The sequence below is a fragment of the Fukomys damarensis genome, unplaced genomic scaffold (assembly GCF_012274545.1).
Source record: "Fukomys damarensis isolate Sample0158 unplaced genomic scaffold, DMR_v1.0_HiC HiC_scaffold_16, whole genome shotgun sequence".
Classification (NCBI taxonomy): domain Eukaryota; kingdom Metazoa; phylum Chordata; class Mammalia; order Rodentia; family Bathyergidae; genus Fukomys; species Fukomys damarensis.
Genome location: NW_022900928.1, coordinates 115,237,111 through 115,251,208, shown reverse-complemented (window position 1 = coordinate 115,251,208; position 14,098 = coordinate 115,237,111). Strand labels below are relative to the sequence as shown.

Here is a 14,098-nt window from a genome sequence, read left to right as displayed (position 1 = left end):
TTTTTTTTTTTTTTTTTTTTTGGTACGGCGGATTGAATGCGCTTGCAAGGCAGGCCACCAAACCACTGAGCTAAATCCCAGGCCCATAGTTTTAGCAAGTTTTGTGTTTGGCATCTTTACCACTCTATTGACAATTACTTTTTTTTTGTTGGTTTGTTTTGAGCATAGAAAGCTTCCTTGGGAACCAAACATTTAACTTGAGAATGGGCAGGTCTTGCTTTACCCTGAGAGATACTATGGGATGGAAACACACAATATTTGAACACCAAAGCACTTGAAAATAGTAATTTCCACAAAATCTGAAACACTAATCTTCTAGTATGGTGCAGAAACCTACTGTAATGACACATAAAAATCACTTGTATTACTTAGCAAGGGGAAAAAAATTAATGAATAGCACATGTTGACTATTTTGAACCATCATGTTATGAATCTAAAATTCCTGTGTGGCTTAAAATCAGCATATCATAACCTGAGGTTTATGGCATATTTGTTGCATAGATGAGAAAGGACAAAATCATTGATATGTGTTACTTTCCCCTACACCTGCCTCCCTTCCTAAGTTGTTGGTGTCTTGTCTTTTTTCTCCTCTTCCTCCCTTGGGTGGAAAACAGGTCTTGATTCCCCAACTGGAATTGACTTTTCTGATATTACTGCCAACTCTTTCACTGTTCATTGGATTGCTCCTCGAGCTTCCATCACTGGCTACAGAATTCGCCATCATCCTGAGCACCTTAGCGGAAGACCCCGAGAAGATCGAGTGCCCCCCTCTCGGAATTCTATCACCCTCACCAACCTCCAACCAGGCACGGAGTATGTGGTCAGCATTGTTGCTGTTAATGGCAGAGAGGAAAGCCCCGTCTTGATTGGCCAACAATCAACAAGTAAGTTGTTTTCTGATCTACAAAGAAACTTAGAAGGCCTTCCTGTACAGTTGGTATAGACTAGCATTATGTTTGGCAAGTCAATTATTTCTTGAAAAATAGACCATGGTTGGTTATGAAAGTTGCAGAGGGAAATAAAAAAATGTGTGTAAAGAAATCTCCCTCTTAGAATATAAGTTCTGTATCCCAGGAAATTTCTCACCTGGTCTGGATAACTGTGTTTCTAAAAACTAACCTTTTATTTAAAATACAGAAAATGTAACACTGTTTCAAAGTTCTCATTAAAATATAATTTTAGTGTAATAGTTTCATTATTCTTGAATCATAGTTGCTGACGTACCTATGGGAAAGACCTGTGGGAGACTCATAATCATGATATCTATTACCTCAGTCTCGGAGAAAGAGAGAAAGTAAAAAGTTGAGGCCCCAAAATTTTTTCAGTAAATTTTAAATAATCATTTTATCATAATTTGAATGGTATTGCTGCTTTGGTTCACATATTTAACTCTTTCCATAATCATGTCACAGAATCTGGTTGCACCCAGAAATGTGAAACAAATTCTGAGACCAGAATCATAGACAGAATTAAACTCATGAATCAGGGTATCACTGTACCTTGCATTGTTCATACTTTTTAATTCTGCTAAATTTGTTTGAGTATTTGTTATTTTTGTATAAAGGAAAATGAACACAAGGAATTTCAGTATTGTTGGAAAGTTATGGGTGTGAGAAATTTCCCACTTTTTTCCAGTTTCTGATGTTCCAAGGGACCTGACAGTCGTTGCTTCCAGCCCCACCAGTGTAATGATCAAATGGGACGCTCCTGGTGTCACAGTGCGCTATTACAGGATCACTTATGGAGAAACAGGTGCGTTATGTGCTGTTTTATTCTCTGACCGGATCAGAGTCTGGTATGGGTAACTTGAAAGCTCCATAGTGGATATGAGGTTAAAGAAACCTTGGTAGGCCCATTCAGTAGAGTTTGGCTTTTCCAGGAACATATGGAAACTGTATGATAAAATTGGTCATAAAATTAAGATTAAAAAATTGTTTTTTCACTACACCGTTGGGGAAAGAGCAGAGGTGAGGGGAAAAAAGTTTCTAAATTCACCGTATCATTGATGAAATGTGACTTTTATTTCTTTTTACTTTTCTACATCCTTATAATAGCATTAACTGCAATTTTCTTCCAAGTTTTATACACCTATCAGGGTTTACTACATGCATAAATACACCTTCATATTCAGATTCTATTAATAGCACTCTTTAAAAAGGAATAAGCAATAAGATGTGATTTACATACTGCCTTTGATTCACCAAGAGTCCCCAAGTAACACCAAGCCCCTCATACTCTAAACTAACTTCCTTGCAGGAGGGAATAGCCCTGTCCAGGAATTCACTGTGCCTGGGACCAAGACTACAGCTACGATCAGCAACCTGAAGCCTGGTGCAGATTACACCATCACTTTGTATGCTGTCACTGGCCGTGGGGACAGCCCTGCCAGCAGCAAGCCAATTTCCATAGATTATCGAACAGGTATGAATATTTCCTCTATAATAACAGGCTTATTTATTTAGCTGGTTGTTACAGTGTTTTTTCCCAATGTATTTTCCTTGTTGTGAAATTGATTTTTTTCTTTTCATTTTCTTGGTGGTGCTGATGATTGAACGCAGGGTTTCACAGCTGCTAGAAAAGTGCCCTATTCATTGGGCACTGAGCTCTGTACCCAGCTTTGATTTTCCTGTTATCTTGTGGAGGGGGAGTACTGAGATTTGAACTCAAGGAACTGAGCTATACCCTACTCCCCAATCTCAGTCCTTTTTATTTTATGTCTAACTAAATTATCCAGATTGGCCTCAAAATTGTGCTCCTGCCCCAGCTTCATGTGTAGCTGGGATTCCAGGCATATGCCACTTATACCTGGCTTTGATTTTCCTTTTTAATAAGGCAAAACACCTTCAACTAACAGAGTTTTGAGCCAAACATGCAAGGAAGCACTCCCAGAGCAAAACTTGTGCCCATGTTAATTGATATATCTCATATGCCTGCAATAGAAATAGGCATAGAGGGTGTTCAATAAATATTTGTTTAAAGAAAATTAATGAAAGAGTTGATCAATAAGAAGATAAACATCTATTCAGTTTATAGCTTTTCTGTGAATAAAGCAATCATATTGAACATAGTTGTAATGGGGTTTAGAAGCACGTTCCACCCAAAAAAACTCTGTCTTTGTTCCTGCAAAAGAAAAACAAAACAAAAAACACCTGGGAGAGATTAAGACGAGCAAAAGATTATCTGACTGTGCACCAGTACTAGAGACAAGAACTTGTCCGGTCTTGTCCTCAAGGACTGAAGCTTCACTGGTTTCTTCTTGCTTTTATTTGTAGAAATCGACAAACCATCCCAGATGCAAGTGACTGATGTTCAGGATAACAGCATTAGTGTTAGGTGGCTACCTTCAAATTCTCCTGTTACTGGTTACAGAGTGACTACTACTCCCAAAAATGGCGCAGGACCATCAAAAACTAAAACTGTAGGTCCAGGTAAGAATAACCAGTATGTCCCATCCAACAGGGTAAACAGAGTAGATGACATAATGTTTTTTCTTCAATAAATGGCTATCTTAATGTGAGTACTGTATATTTCATACCATAGGCCAGAGTTTTCCCATTCATGAGTTCAGGGTTCAAGACTTTTTACAAACTCATTCCTCAGAGAAGGTTTTTAGGATGAATGTATTTATATATATCATTCTATTTAGTGTTATGGACATCTTAAATTATTAGCTCCATCTCTATGGTTTAGAGTGCACACCAAGAAGAGAGGAATAGGCTGACTTTTTAGATCTCTGTAAGGTCTTATTTTTATTCTTATATAAAATTAGGATGTTATGGTAATGTCTTAGAGTCAAGTTATTTTCCTTTTTTTTTTTTCCAAGGACAACATCATTAATTGTTGGGGCATCCTATTGAGTTCTAGAGATTACTTTTGAGTATGACTTTTAATCCAATGTAGCAAATTTGTATTAGCAATGAGCAGGTTTGACCAAGAGAAAATTGATGTGTGAGTCCACCACATTTTTTGATAATCCTGGAAGTGCATATTCTAGGCTACCATGTGCTTACTATAAACTTCTAAAAGTCACTTGCTTGGATTTCTATAGTTGCTTCAGTTGCTTTTCACTCCTTTTGCAGATCAAACAGAAATGACGATTGAAGGCTTGCAGCCCACTGTGGAGTATGTGGTTAGTGTCTATGCTCAAAATCAGAATGGAGAGAGCCAGCCCCTGGTTCAAACTGCAGTAACCAGTACGTAACTAATGCTTGGTTTCCATTTTCAGGGTCACATTTGATTCTTAAGTGTTTGAATTCCCTCTGCGTATCTTTGGCTATTATATATAGGATAGCCAACTCAGTTTTATGTTGTATTTTTTTTCTCTGTCTTGAGCTGAGCCCTTGACAAGCATTTTTTCTTCTCAGTGCCAATTAGTTAAGTTTTAAGGAAAAGAAGTTGTGGAACCACCATTGTTTCTGTGCTTTGAATTTCTTCTGCTCAAATGACCTCAGCAAAATCTTGTTTGCCTACAGCAAATCTACACAGTGTTTTGCTCAGGACTGCCTTTTCTATGACTGGATGGTAAAGTTGACTAAAGTATGCCTGTGGAGCTAGGAGGTTTGGAGGAGTGTGGCTGGACCAGTGCCTAATATGAGTCCTCAACAAGAGGGGAAAAGAGAGGGAAAGAGAAGGAAGAGGGAAAAAATTACAGCAATCTGAAAATCAACTTTGCCGCTTTCAAGTCCTAGAAAATGCAGGTCTAGGAGACTAACCTCACATTGCAAAAGCAAATCCTAGTATAATATCTTTGAATTAATATAAATCTCTATCATGGGAACATTTTTCAGGGTGTCTACATGTCTCACATATACCAGTGTTTTGATAAATAATGAGACATTGAGTATTTTTTAAACAGAAAAAAATGTAAGCAAATGTCGAGTTATTTTGTTTTAATAGTGGGTTGATTGGAGTTTAATTTATCAAAGGAAATGGTATCTGCAAAATTGCTTTGCCTGTAATAAAATGCTTATTCCACAACTTGCTTTTCACATAACTTCTTACCATTAATTTGCCTAACAGACATTGATCGCCCTAGAGGACTGGCATTCACTGATGTGGATGTCGATTCCATCAAAATTGCTTGGGAAAGCCCACAGGGGCAAGTTTCCAGGTACAGGGTGACCTACTCAAGCCCTGAGGATGGAATCCATGAGCTATTCCCTGCACCTGATGGTGAAGAAGACACTGCCGAGCTGCAAGGCCTCAGACCGGGTTCTGAGTACACAGTCAGTGTGGTTGCCTTGCACGATGATATGGAGAGCAAGCCCCTGATTGGAACCCAGTCCACAGGTATATCAGTACTCGCACCCCCGGGTGCTCATGGGAGCAGTGGCTTTATGCCTTGCTGAAATGATTCTTTATTGAATTATTGATGCCCGTGTAAGGGAGAAAAGCATAATCCTCAAAGTCTGTATTACAAATGACCCTCTTTAAAGAGCAGTGGTAATAAACAATGAAATTTAGGTGATATTTACATAAATACATTTGATAAAAAATTTAGAGTAGCTTGGCCTATAATCAAAGCCATAAAGTGAGACATTGGAAGATAATATTTAAAATGTGGATTATTTCCTCAGCTTTGACTCCCTGTGCTTACCCTCACTAAGTACAAAGGAAACAAGTTTGCTGTCAGAGAACTGACTATAAAGAAAGCACCCAAATTAGGATATTTCATAGCAGCAAGATTCTGAGAACACATGGGTGAGATCTTCCCTGGTTAGATGTTATGTGCTGATATATAATTTTCTGATTCAGATGCATAGAAAACAGTTATTAGGGCAAATGCTTTGCACAATTCTCTTTTGGTTTTTTGAGACAGGGTCTCGCTGGCCTCGAATTTACTACGTAGCCCAGGCTGGCTTTGAACTCGGGCCAATCTTTCTGCCTCAGTCTCCAGAGTACTAGAATTACAGGCATTCACCACCACACCTGGCCTCCAATTCTTTTTCCTCTTTTGCTTTATTTCTGAAGCAGAATGGAATGCTAAAGATGTGTCCTCGTGACATTATAAATCCTGGAGGTGGCAATCTGTATTATTACTCTTTGCTTTTCTTTTCTGCTTCTACTATGAGCCAATTTTCTTATGCTATACCACAGAAAATAATTTAAATTTAGTAGTGATTTCTGCCATGGGGCCCAAATAAAGAGACAGTAAAAACATAATTCTATACCTTTTTTGGATGGAGTACTCTGAAATGGCTTTCCATACAGAGATAATTTATATAGAAAGGGGCTATTGCTCATCTTTTCATACCAATGGAAAAATCAATTGTAATGACCAATAAGCCAATTCAACTCTTTTGGTTTTTAAGGGGGGGAATTAAAAAACCTTTTGAAACCTCAAGTCTCTTAGAGTTCTAACATTTATTCAAGTGTTTCCAGTGATTCTGAGAAATGGTGGTTATAAAACACATTTCAACATGCATTTTCTTCATTTTGTATCCCTCTTATTACTCTTGTGCTAAATCTTTGCTGGACCAGGGAACCCATCGATCCTAACAAAAACAATGCATTCTTCTGCTTGGAATACACTTTATTTCTCCTTTTTCCCTGTTTCCTATACAATAACCTTTAACCAATGACCCTCCTGACAGCCATTCCTGCACCAACCAACCTGAAGTTTACTCAGGTTACACCGACGAGCCTGAGCGCCCAGTGGACAGCACCCAATGTCCAGCTCACTGGATATCGCGTACGGGTGACCCCCAAGGAAAAGACTGGACCCATGAAAGAAATAAACCTTTCTCCTGACAGCTCATCAGTGGTTGTGTCAGGACTCATGGTAAGAAGTGACCTGCTACCATTGGAACAAAAAAGTAGGTTCTCTTACTTAAGGTGGTGGTTATATAAGTTTATAACAAATCTTTTCCTCTGCCATTAAATACTTTTATTAGAATTTTATACTAGTAGAATTCCTTTATTTTGATGTAGACTTTTCTAGATGACAGTTAGAACAGAATTTTATAATTAGCTGAGGGTTTTGTGCAGTTCTTTTAGAAATATTCTTATTTTAAGAAGTTGCATATGTGGAGAAGCAATTTATATACCTGAAGGCTGAATACATAAATTCACTTGAGTTATTCATTTTCTGAGCTATGTTACCTCAGCAAGAAATATTCTTATTATACCAACACAATTTGATCCTATAACCATTAAAATATTTTTAAATCCTTTTAGGCACGTGTGCAGAAAACTAGCTAGGATCCTAGGGAATTGATGTACATCTTTACATAAGACCAATTCCAGGGAAACTAAAAGAAATAGGTTCAAAAACAGAATATAAAATTCTCTGTCTATGATCAGAAAAATTCATGATTTTTCACTTGTCAGATCACAAAGGAGACAAAAAGGCTAATAACCACTTTCCTCATTTAAAAAAATTAGTTTTGCATAGATAGGTAAGCTATGGTTTACTTGAGCTTAACCCCTAAGAGCATTTTAAAATTCATTTCATTTAATCTAGTGTCAATCATCTGTGATGGGAATCTAGGAATTTCCAGTGTTGCAGACTTGCTAGTTTATCTTTTCTTTTATAACCATTGCATTTTCCTAATGCTGCAGCAAAATTCCCTGGGTTCCATCGCAATGACCCTACTAAGGCTCACCATGCCCTTATTTCTAGGTGGCCACCAACTATGAAGTCAGCATCTATGCTCTCAAAGACACACTGACGAGCAGACCCGCTCAAGGAGCTGTCACCACTCTGGAGAGTAAGTAGTTAAGCCTTTGAGTGTTGACAAACCTATATAAACAAAAATTAAGGAATGATGAGTGCTTTCTTAGGTCACTAAGTGAACAGTGGAAGGAGTCGCAGTTGGAAAATGGATGTGATTGCTTATCTTTTTGACTGTCCCTTTGTATGACCCTATGGAAAGTGTTCTATTGATACATAAAATGGAATCATTTTATGTTCCCTTGTTGGCATTGTAGATTAGGACTAAGTAAGTTTTTCCTCTGCTTGGTAGAATTTGTTTCTATCAAGTTAAGTTTGGAGAAGACACACTGGCTTCTGCTGTTATTTTAACAGTGTAAACTGGACGTGGTGGCTCACGCCTTTAATCCCAGCACTTGGGAGGCTGAGGCAGGAGGATTGCTGTGAGTTCAAGACCAGCCTGGGCTACATAGTGAGTTCCAGGTCAGTCTCAACTACATAGTGAGATCTTGTCTCAAAAAAACAAAAAAACAAAAAACAAACAAACAGTGTAATAAAGTTGGGACTAAATTAGGCCCAGATTTTAGTTTTCTACTATATCAGCACCTTGCTATATACTCTTCCAGCAGCCACACAGAGTGTCAAGTTTTATCATCTATGAAATAAGGATAAATTAGAGATCTTTTCTGTTGAAAGAAAAGATATGAAACCTATAAAAATGACAAAATACTAGCAGTGATACCAGTCGTAGATATATAATTGCTAGGTGGCCATGTTGTTATAATTCCTTCCAGATGTATTTTTATAATACAGTAAATTAATCATTTTAATACTTATTAGATATTTTTAAAATACTAGAAAGTCAGCTCTGAGAGCCTCTTGGTCATATTTATAATGCTTGTCAAGCTCCTCAAAGAAAAGTTTTGAGATATGAATATTTTCTTATGTCCTAATTACTGTTGACCTTTCTAGCTGAATGCCAAAGGGGAAAAATTTATGTATAATTAGTCAATGTATTTTGTAAAGTGGAAGTGTGTGCTGTATAATAAGGACATGTGTTAAAATACCAAAACCTTGTGTGAAGCAAACAAGCACTAACTTCCAGATATGATCTCGTGCAGATGTCAGCCCTCCAAGAAGGGCCCGTGTAACAGATGCCACGGAGACCACCATTACAATAAGCTGGCGCACCAAGACTGAGACGATCACTGGCTTCCAAGTGGATGCCATCCCAGCCACTGGCCAGACCCCGGTGCAGAGGACCATTAGCCCGGATGTCCGAAGCTATACCATCACAGGTCAGGGGACGCCTGCTGACCACGAGAATTAAGCAGTACTCACTGTGCAAATGGGCTCATTAGTTATGCTCTGACTTACATTGTTTAAATTCATTTTCAATATTTTATGATAATTCAGTTTGAAAAGGTTGTCATACCCTGATCAGAAGTAATTTTGTTTTATGAATCCTGATTTTGTCTAACATTTATCAAAGAAATAGCTAAATTTTCCTTCACCAGATTTATTCTTTCATCACTATATACTTTCTCATTTTAAAAAAGTGTAATGTGTTCACTTCAGCAGCACATATACTTAAAAAAGTGTAAAATAATGCTGAAAACCAAAAGAAACAAAAAACAGTGTTTAGTTCTTAGTATTAACATGGTTAAATTTTAAAAATAATTAAATTTGTAAAAACACTACTTGATAATGGACTAAATTGTATTCAGAGAACAATCAAAATCTGAGTCAATTTAGGTTCTTTTGAGCTGCTAAATTCTAATTTCAGATATCAAATAATGATCCTCTGATTATCCTACAAAAGAGACAACACGCCCAATAGGTGGCTGCCCCTCATTCTTCAAGACAGCCTCTTCTAAAGTAGTGTTTTTGCCCTTCAAAATGTTTTAGTTATTTGTCCGCATGAGTGATTTGCTTTTGAGATACGTTTCTCACTGTAGTTAACATGTTCAACTTCATTGCTCAAATGTGGACCACTTCTGTGGTGTACATAAATGTGGGATGATAGCGAAGCCAAGAGAATTGCAAGTAAGCTTGAAAACTCTTCCAGTAAAGCAAGAATAGGTAAAAGCCATCTCTTTTCACACCTCAGGTCTACAACCAGGCACTGACTACAAGATCCACTTGTACACCCTGAACAACAATGCCCGGAGCTCCCCTGTGATCATTGATGCCTCCACTGGTAACTATAGTTTCCCCTGAGAAAATGTCATTGTCATCAGGCACACGAATCTAAGAGACAAATGAGAGGCTTTTGTTCTCATATTACCTCCCCGGGGATCATGTGGACAGTTTTTGGAATATTCAGATTCTTTCATCTGTTTAGAAGGGCTGGTGGAAAAGTGTAAGAAGTACTTTTCTTGCTTATTCATTTTCTGAGATTTAATTTTGGTTTCTTTTAGCCATCGATGCACCATCCAACCTGCGTTTCTTAACTACCACACCCAACTCCTTGCTGGTATCATGGCAGCCACCTCAGGCCAGGATTACTGGCTACATCATCAAGTATGAGAAGCCTGGGTCTCCTCCCAGAGAAGTGGTCCCTCGGCCCCGCCCTGGTGTCACAGAGGCCACTATTACTGGTATTGCTTTTTCCATGCTATGACTTTTTTCCCCTCCATCTGCATTTCTGATGCTCTCTCATGAGAACAAGAGGCCCTGTACTTCAGAAGGTATTGTTTTATGGGCAGCAGAGCTCAGTCCATCTCAAAAGGCACAAACTCATGAAGATGTAATTTCAGAACTATCATAATGGTGTTGCTAGAATTGTTTTGTTTTGTATTATTTTGGTACAAGAGATTAAATAAACCGTAATGTAATGTAGGTTATCATATGGATGATAAAATCCCTATAGCATATATAGATAACAAAGAGATACCACTTCTGTACTTTTTTTAGGGGGATGGAGTTGCTGGGGACCAACCCATGACTTCCTACATACTGGGAAAATGCTGTATCACTAAGCTATATCCTTAGCCTGGGGCATTGTTTTTTAAAATTCATAGGTACAGGAAAAGAGAATCAGACATGGAAAGAGTTCAGCTTTAAAAACAAAACAAAACAAAACAAAACAAAAAACCTGGGCCAGGGATTTGGCTCAGTGGTGCTACCGCCTGCCTCGCAAGCGCAAGAACCCGAGTTCCATCCCCAGTACCAAAAATAAAAAAAAAGAAAAGTTGAGCTGGATACCTCCTCCACGGACCCCAGAATGAGTGGTCACTCTCTCCTGCACAGCACTTAACTCTAGCCTCACTTTTCATCGATCTGGTTATTAGGCCTGAACAGATTCGTGCATAACATCTGCAGTGATTTCTCTCATATTTGCATTCTACTGGTAGTGCACAACAGTGATAGATTTTGGGTATCAAGTATGATTGATGATTAACTGGGAAGTCACCTTTATACACAGTGTTTGGGTAACTAGAGAAGAAAAGTGAAGTTGATTTACCTTTCAAGAGGCCACCATCCAGTGGCCCTTGTTTGATGAGCTGAACTCACCAATGTAATGTGATGATTCTCTTCTTTCATCAGGCCTGGAACCAGGAACTGAGTACACGATCTATGTCATTGCTCTGAAGAACAACCAGAAGAGCGAGCCTCTTATCGGGAGGAAAAAGACAGGTAAAGAGCACTTTTTAGGTGGCGAGGAGGAAGTGAAGATGAAGCACTTAACTAGTGATCAATTTTGTACTGTGAAAAGGTTCTCCATGTTTTAATGCATTGCTTGTGAGATTTTTTTTTTTTTTCTGACAGCATAGCTTATATATTGTACTGACCGCGAGAATAACCTAGCATGCTTGGAAGACTTCTGTCTTATTTCTTTACCACAGCCAGTCGATGGAAAGCTTTGTTGTTCACATTTAAAAAATTTAAATCAGGGCCAGGGATTTAGCTCAGTGGTTCGGTGCTGTCTTGCAAGCGCAAGGACCTGAGTTCGATCCCTGGTACCAAAAAAAAGCCAAAAAACAACAAAAAAAATTTAAATCACATATCAAATGTAAAGCTCAGTTCCTATCATTGCTGTTTTTCTATACCTTCCATTGAATTTCAAGAGTTTTTTTTTTTTTTAAGGAGCTAAATCCCACCCAGTTATTTATCTTGATTTATCATTTGATTTCTGAAACTTGGAACTAAATATTTGTCATCCAGTTTCAATTTGAGAAAATGCTATATTTATGGTGATAAGAAAACTTTCAAAATAAATATGTATTTTAATCTACTCTTACCATTTCAGACTGCAAAAAACAATATAACTATAATTATCATATTTCAGACACTGATGTAATTATTCTAGATTCTAGTCCTGACAACTTGCTTCTCAAATGAAGAGCAGAGGGTGGGAGCCAGCACATTTCAGTAAATCCCTGCTAATGCTTTTTTCTTTCTAAACTATAAAGAAATCTTTGAAAAAAAATCATAAAGATTTCTTTCTGGAGAAAATGTTTTATGATCTGAGAACATGTGATTGTTGAGGGGCTTTGATTGGGTTGATAAATAGTTGTTGTTGCTTGAGTTGATAATGACTGTGGCTGCCACTTGCTGAAGCTTAATGCGCTTTGCTTTTTGGCTGTAACCTCTCTTGGCCAGATGAGCTTCCCCAGCTGGTCACCCTTCCACACCCCAATCTTCATGGACCAGAGATCTTGGATGTTCCCTCCACAGTTCACAAGACCCCTTTCATCACCAACTCTGGGGATCACACTGGAAACGGTATTCAGCTTCCTGGCACATCCCCACAGCAGCCCACTGTTGGGCAACAGATGATCTTTGAGGAACATGGTTTTAGGAGGACCACACCACCCACAGCAGCCACCCCTGTAAGGCATAGGCCAAGACCGTACACACCGAACGTAGATGAGGAGATCGAAATTGGTCACGTCCCCAGGGGAGATGTAGACCACTACCTCTATCCTCATGTTCTGGGGCTCAATCCAAATGCCTCTACAGGACAAGAAGCTCTCTCTCAGACAACCATCTCTTGGACCCCATTCCAGGAAAGTTCTGAGTACATCATTTCATGTCATCCTGTTGGCAATGACGAAGACCTCTTACAGGTAATTAATTCGTTTTTCTTCTTACTGAGGCAGCCCAGAAAGGAGTAAGCTAAGTAACTGGAGTGGCCAGCGCTCTGATATGTAATGGCTAATCTTCAAAGATCCTCACAAAGATGGCATATTTAAGATCTGATTTTTGTTTTAAACCTCTATCTGGCTGTACTTTGGAGGATGTACCAGAGTATGTCATTAGCTTTTATTCAGCAGAGACAGTAAAAATCATTTTTACTATTCTCACACACTGCAGGCTCCTTACTGAGATAGATAGATGCTTCTAGGAAAGAAAAATATTCTACCTAAATTTACAGTCATATGACATCTAAAATAACATCTTTTATAGTTTGTCCTTAAAGAATCCCTTATGTCTAAGAACTTAGGTAAAGCTGTGTGTCTCAGCTCTTAAAAGTGATTGATTTTCTGACTAAAACTGTATTCTTTGCCCAGTGGACTGGTATCAATTTTTATTGTGTTGTTTATTTATTTATTTATTTTGGGGACAGGGGATCGAATGCCTGTCCTTGCATTTGCAAGGCAGGCAGTGGAACCACTGAGCTAATTCCCTGGCCGTATTTGTGTTATTTTTAGAAAGTGGCAGAATCTTAAAAACTGACTATACTGTGGGAAATTCATGAGCTTAGAAACCTGAGCGTGAGGTGATGCCAGTGTTTTAAAGAGTCCATGTTTTGGTCTGATGCACCTTGCAGAGCATACCTGGATCGTTCCTACAGTGCAGTGCCTCTTTTTAGTGTGAAAGGGGCAGTGCCTGGGTTTCCAGTAGGTTTGGGAAGACCCATGACTGCAGCAGAAGTAAGGAAAGGCTAGTATTGTTGAATACTAGTAACTGCAGAGCACATAGGTAGATTTTTGGTAGGAAAATCTGGCAGAAGTGATGTTTCCACACTCTCCATTTCTCTGGCTAATTGGGAACCCCATACCCCGCTTTTGTTTAAGCAGTCAGGGTTATTGTTAAGAGACCAGAGGAGCCCATGCCTATTCCTCACTCTAATGCTTTCTCTCCACTTTGTACATACCAATAATTGCAGTTCCGAGTTCCTGGAACTTCTACCAGTGCCACTCTGACAGGCCTGACCAGAGGGGCTACATATAACATCATAGTAGAGGCCCTGAAAGACCAGAGAAGGCACAAGGTTCGGGAGGAAGTGGTGACTGTGGGCAACTCTGGTATGTACTTTCATGTGCCATTTGGCCTCATGCTTCCTGCTGGGCTTCACCAGGGAAGGCTGCTTTTGTCAACTGTTCATTTATTTCTCTTGTCTTTTGACTTTGAAGAGTAAGGCTGTACATCTGCCTGGGGTAAATGAGCAACTTAATATTCAGTTATTTTCTTTGATTGCATCTTAATATCTTTGTCAAC

General features: G+C 38.7%; 1 protein-coding gene across 9 annotated transcripts in view; it reads left to right on the top strand.

Moving 5' to 3' along the window:
• Positions 1–14,098, top strand: part of Fn1 (fibronectin 1) — a 66,338-nt gene that overhangs the window by 44,285 nt on the left and 7,955 nt on the right. For 2 of the 9 annotated variants that reach the window (XM_010616019.3, XM_010616016.3), the window contains 14 exons: positions 615–884; positions 1,636–1,752; positions 2,257–2,421; positions 3,273–3,428; positions 4,080–4,193; positions 5,020–5,289; positions 6,594–6,781; positions 7,622–7,709; positions 8,773–8,949; positions 9,762–9,851; positions 10,072–10,251; positions 11,201–11,290; positions 12,617–12,723; positions 13,767–13,905. In XM_010616019.3, coding sequence (XP_010614321.1) covers positions 615–884; positions 1,636–1,752; positions 2,257–2,421; positions 3,273–3,428; positions 4,080–4,193; positions 5,020–5,289; positions 6,594–6,781; positions 7,622–7,709; positions 8,773–8,949; positions 9,762–9,851; positions 10,072–10,251; positions 11,201–11,290; positions 12,617–12,723; positions 13,767–13,905 — 2,151 coding nt within the window. Of the gene's footprint in view, positions 1–614; positions 885–1,635; positions 1,753–2,256; positions 2,422–3,272; positions 3,429–4,079; positions 4,194–5,019; positions 5,290–6,593; positions 6,782–7,621; positions 7,710–8,772; positions 8,950–9,761; positions 9,852–10,071; positions 10,252–11,200; positions 11,291–12,256; positions 12,724–13,766; positions 13,906–14,098 lie in introns of all 9 variants that reach the window. The other 7 variants (XM_010616015.3, XM_010616012.3, XM_010616017.3 and 4 more) reach the window with 4 other exon arrangements.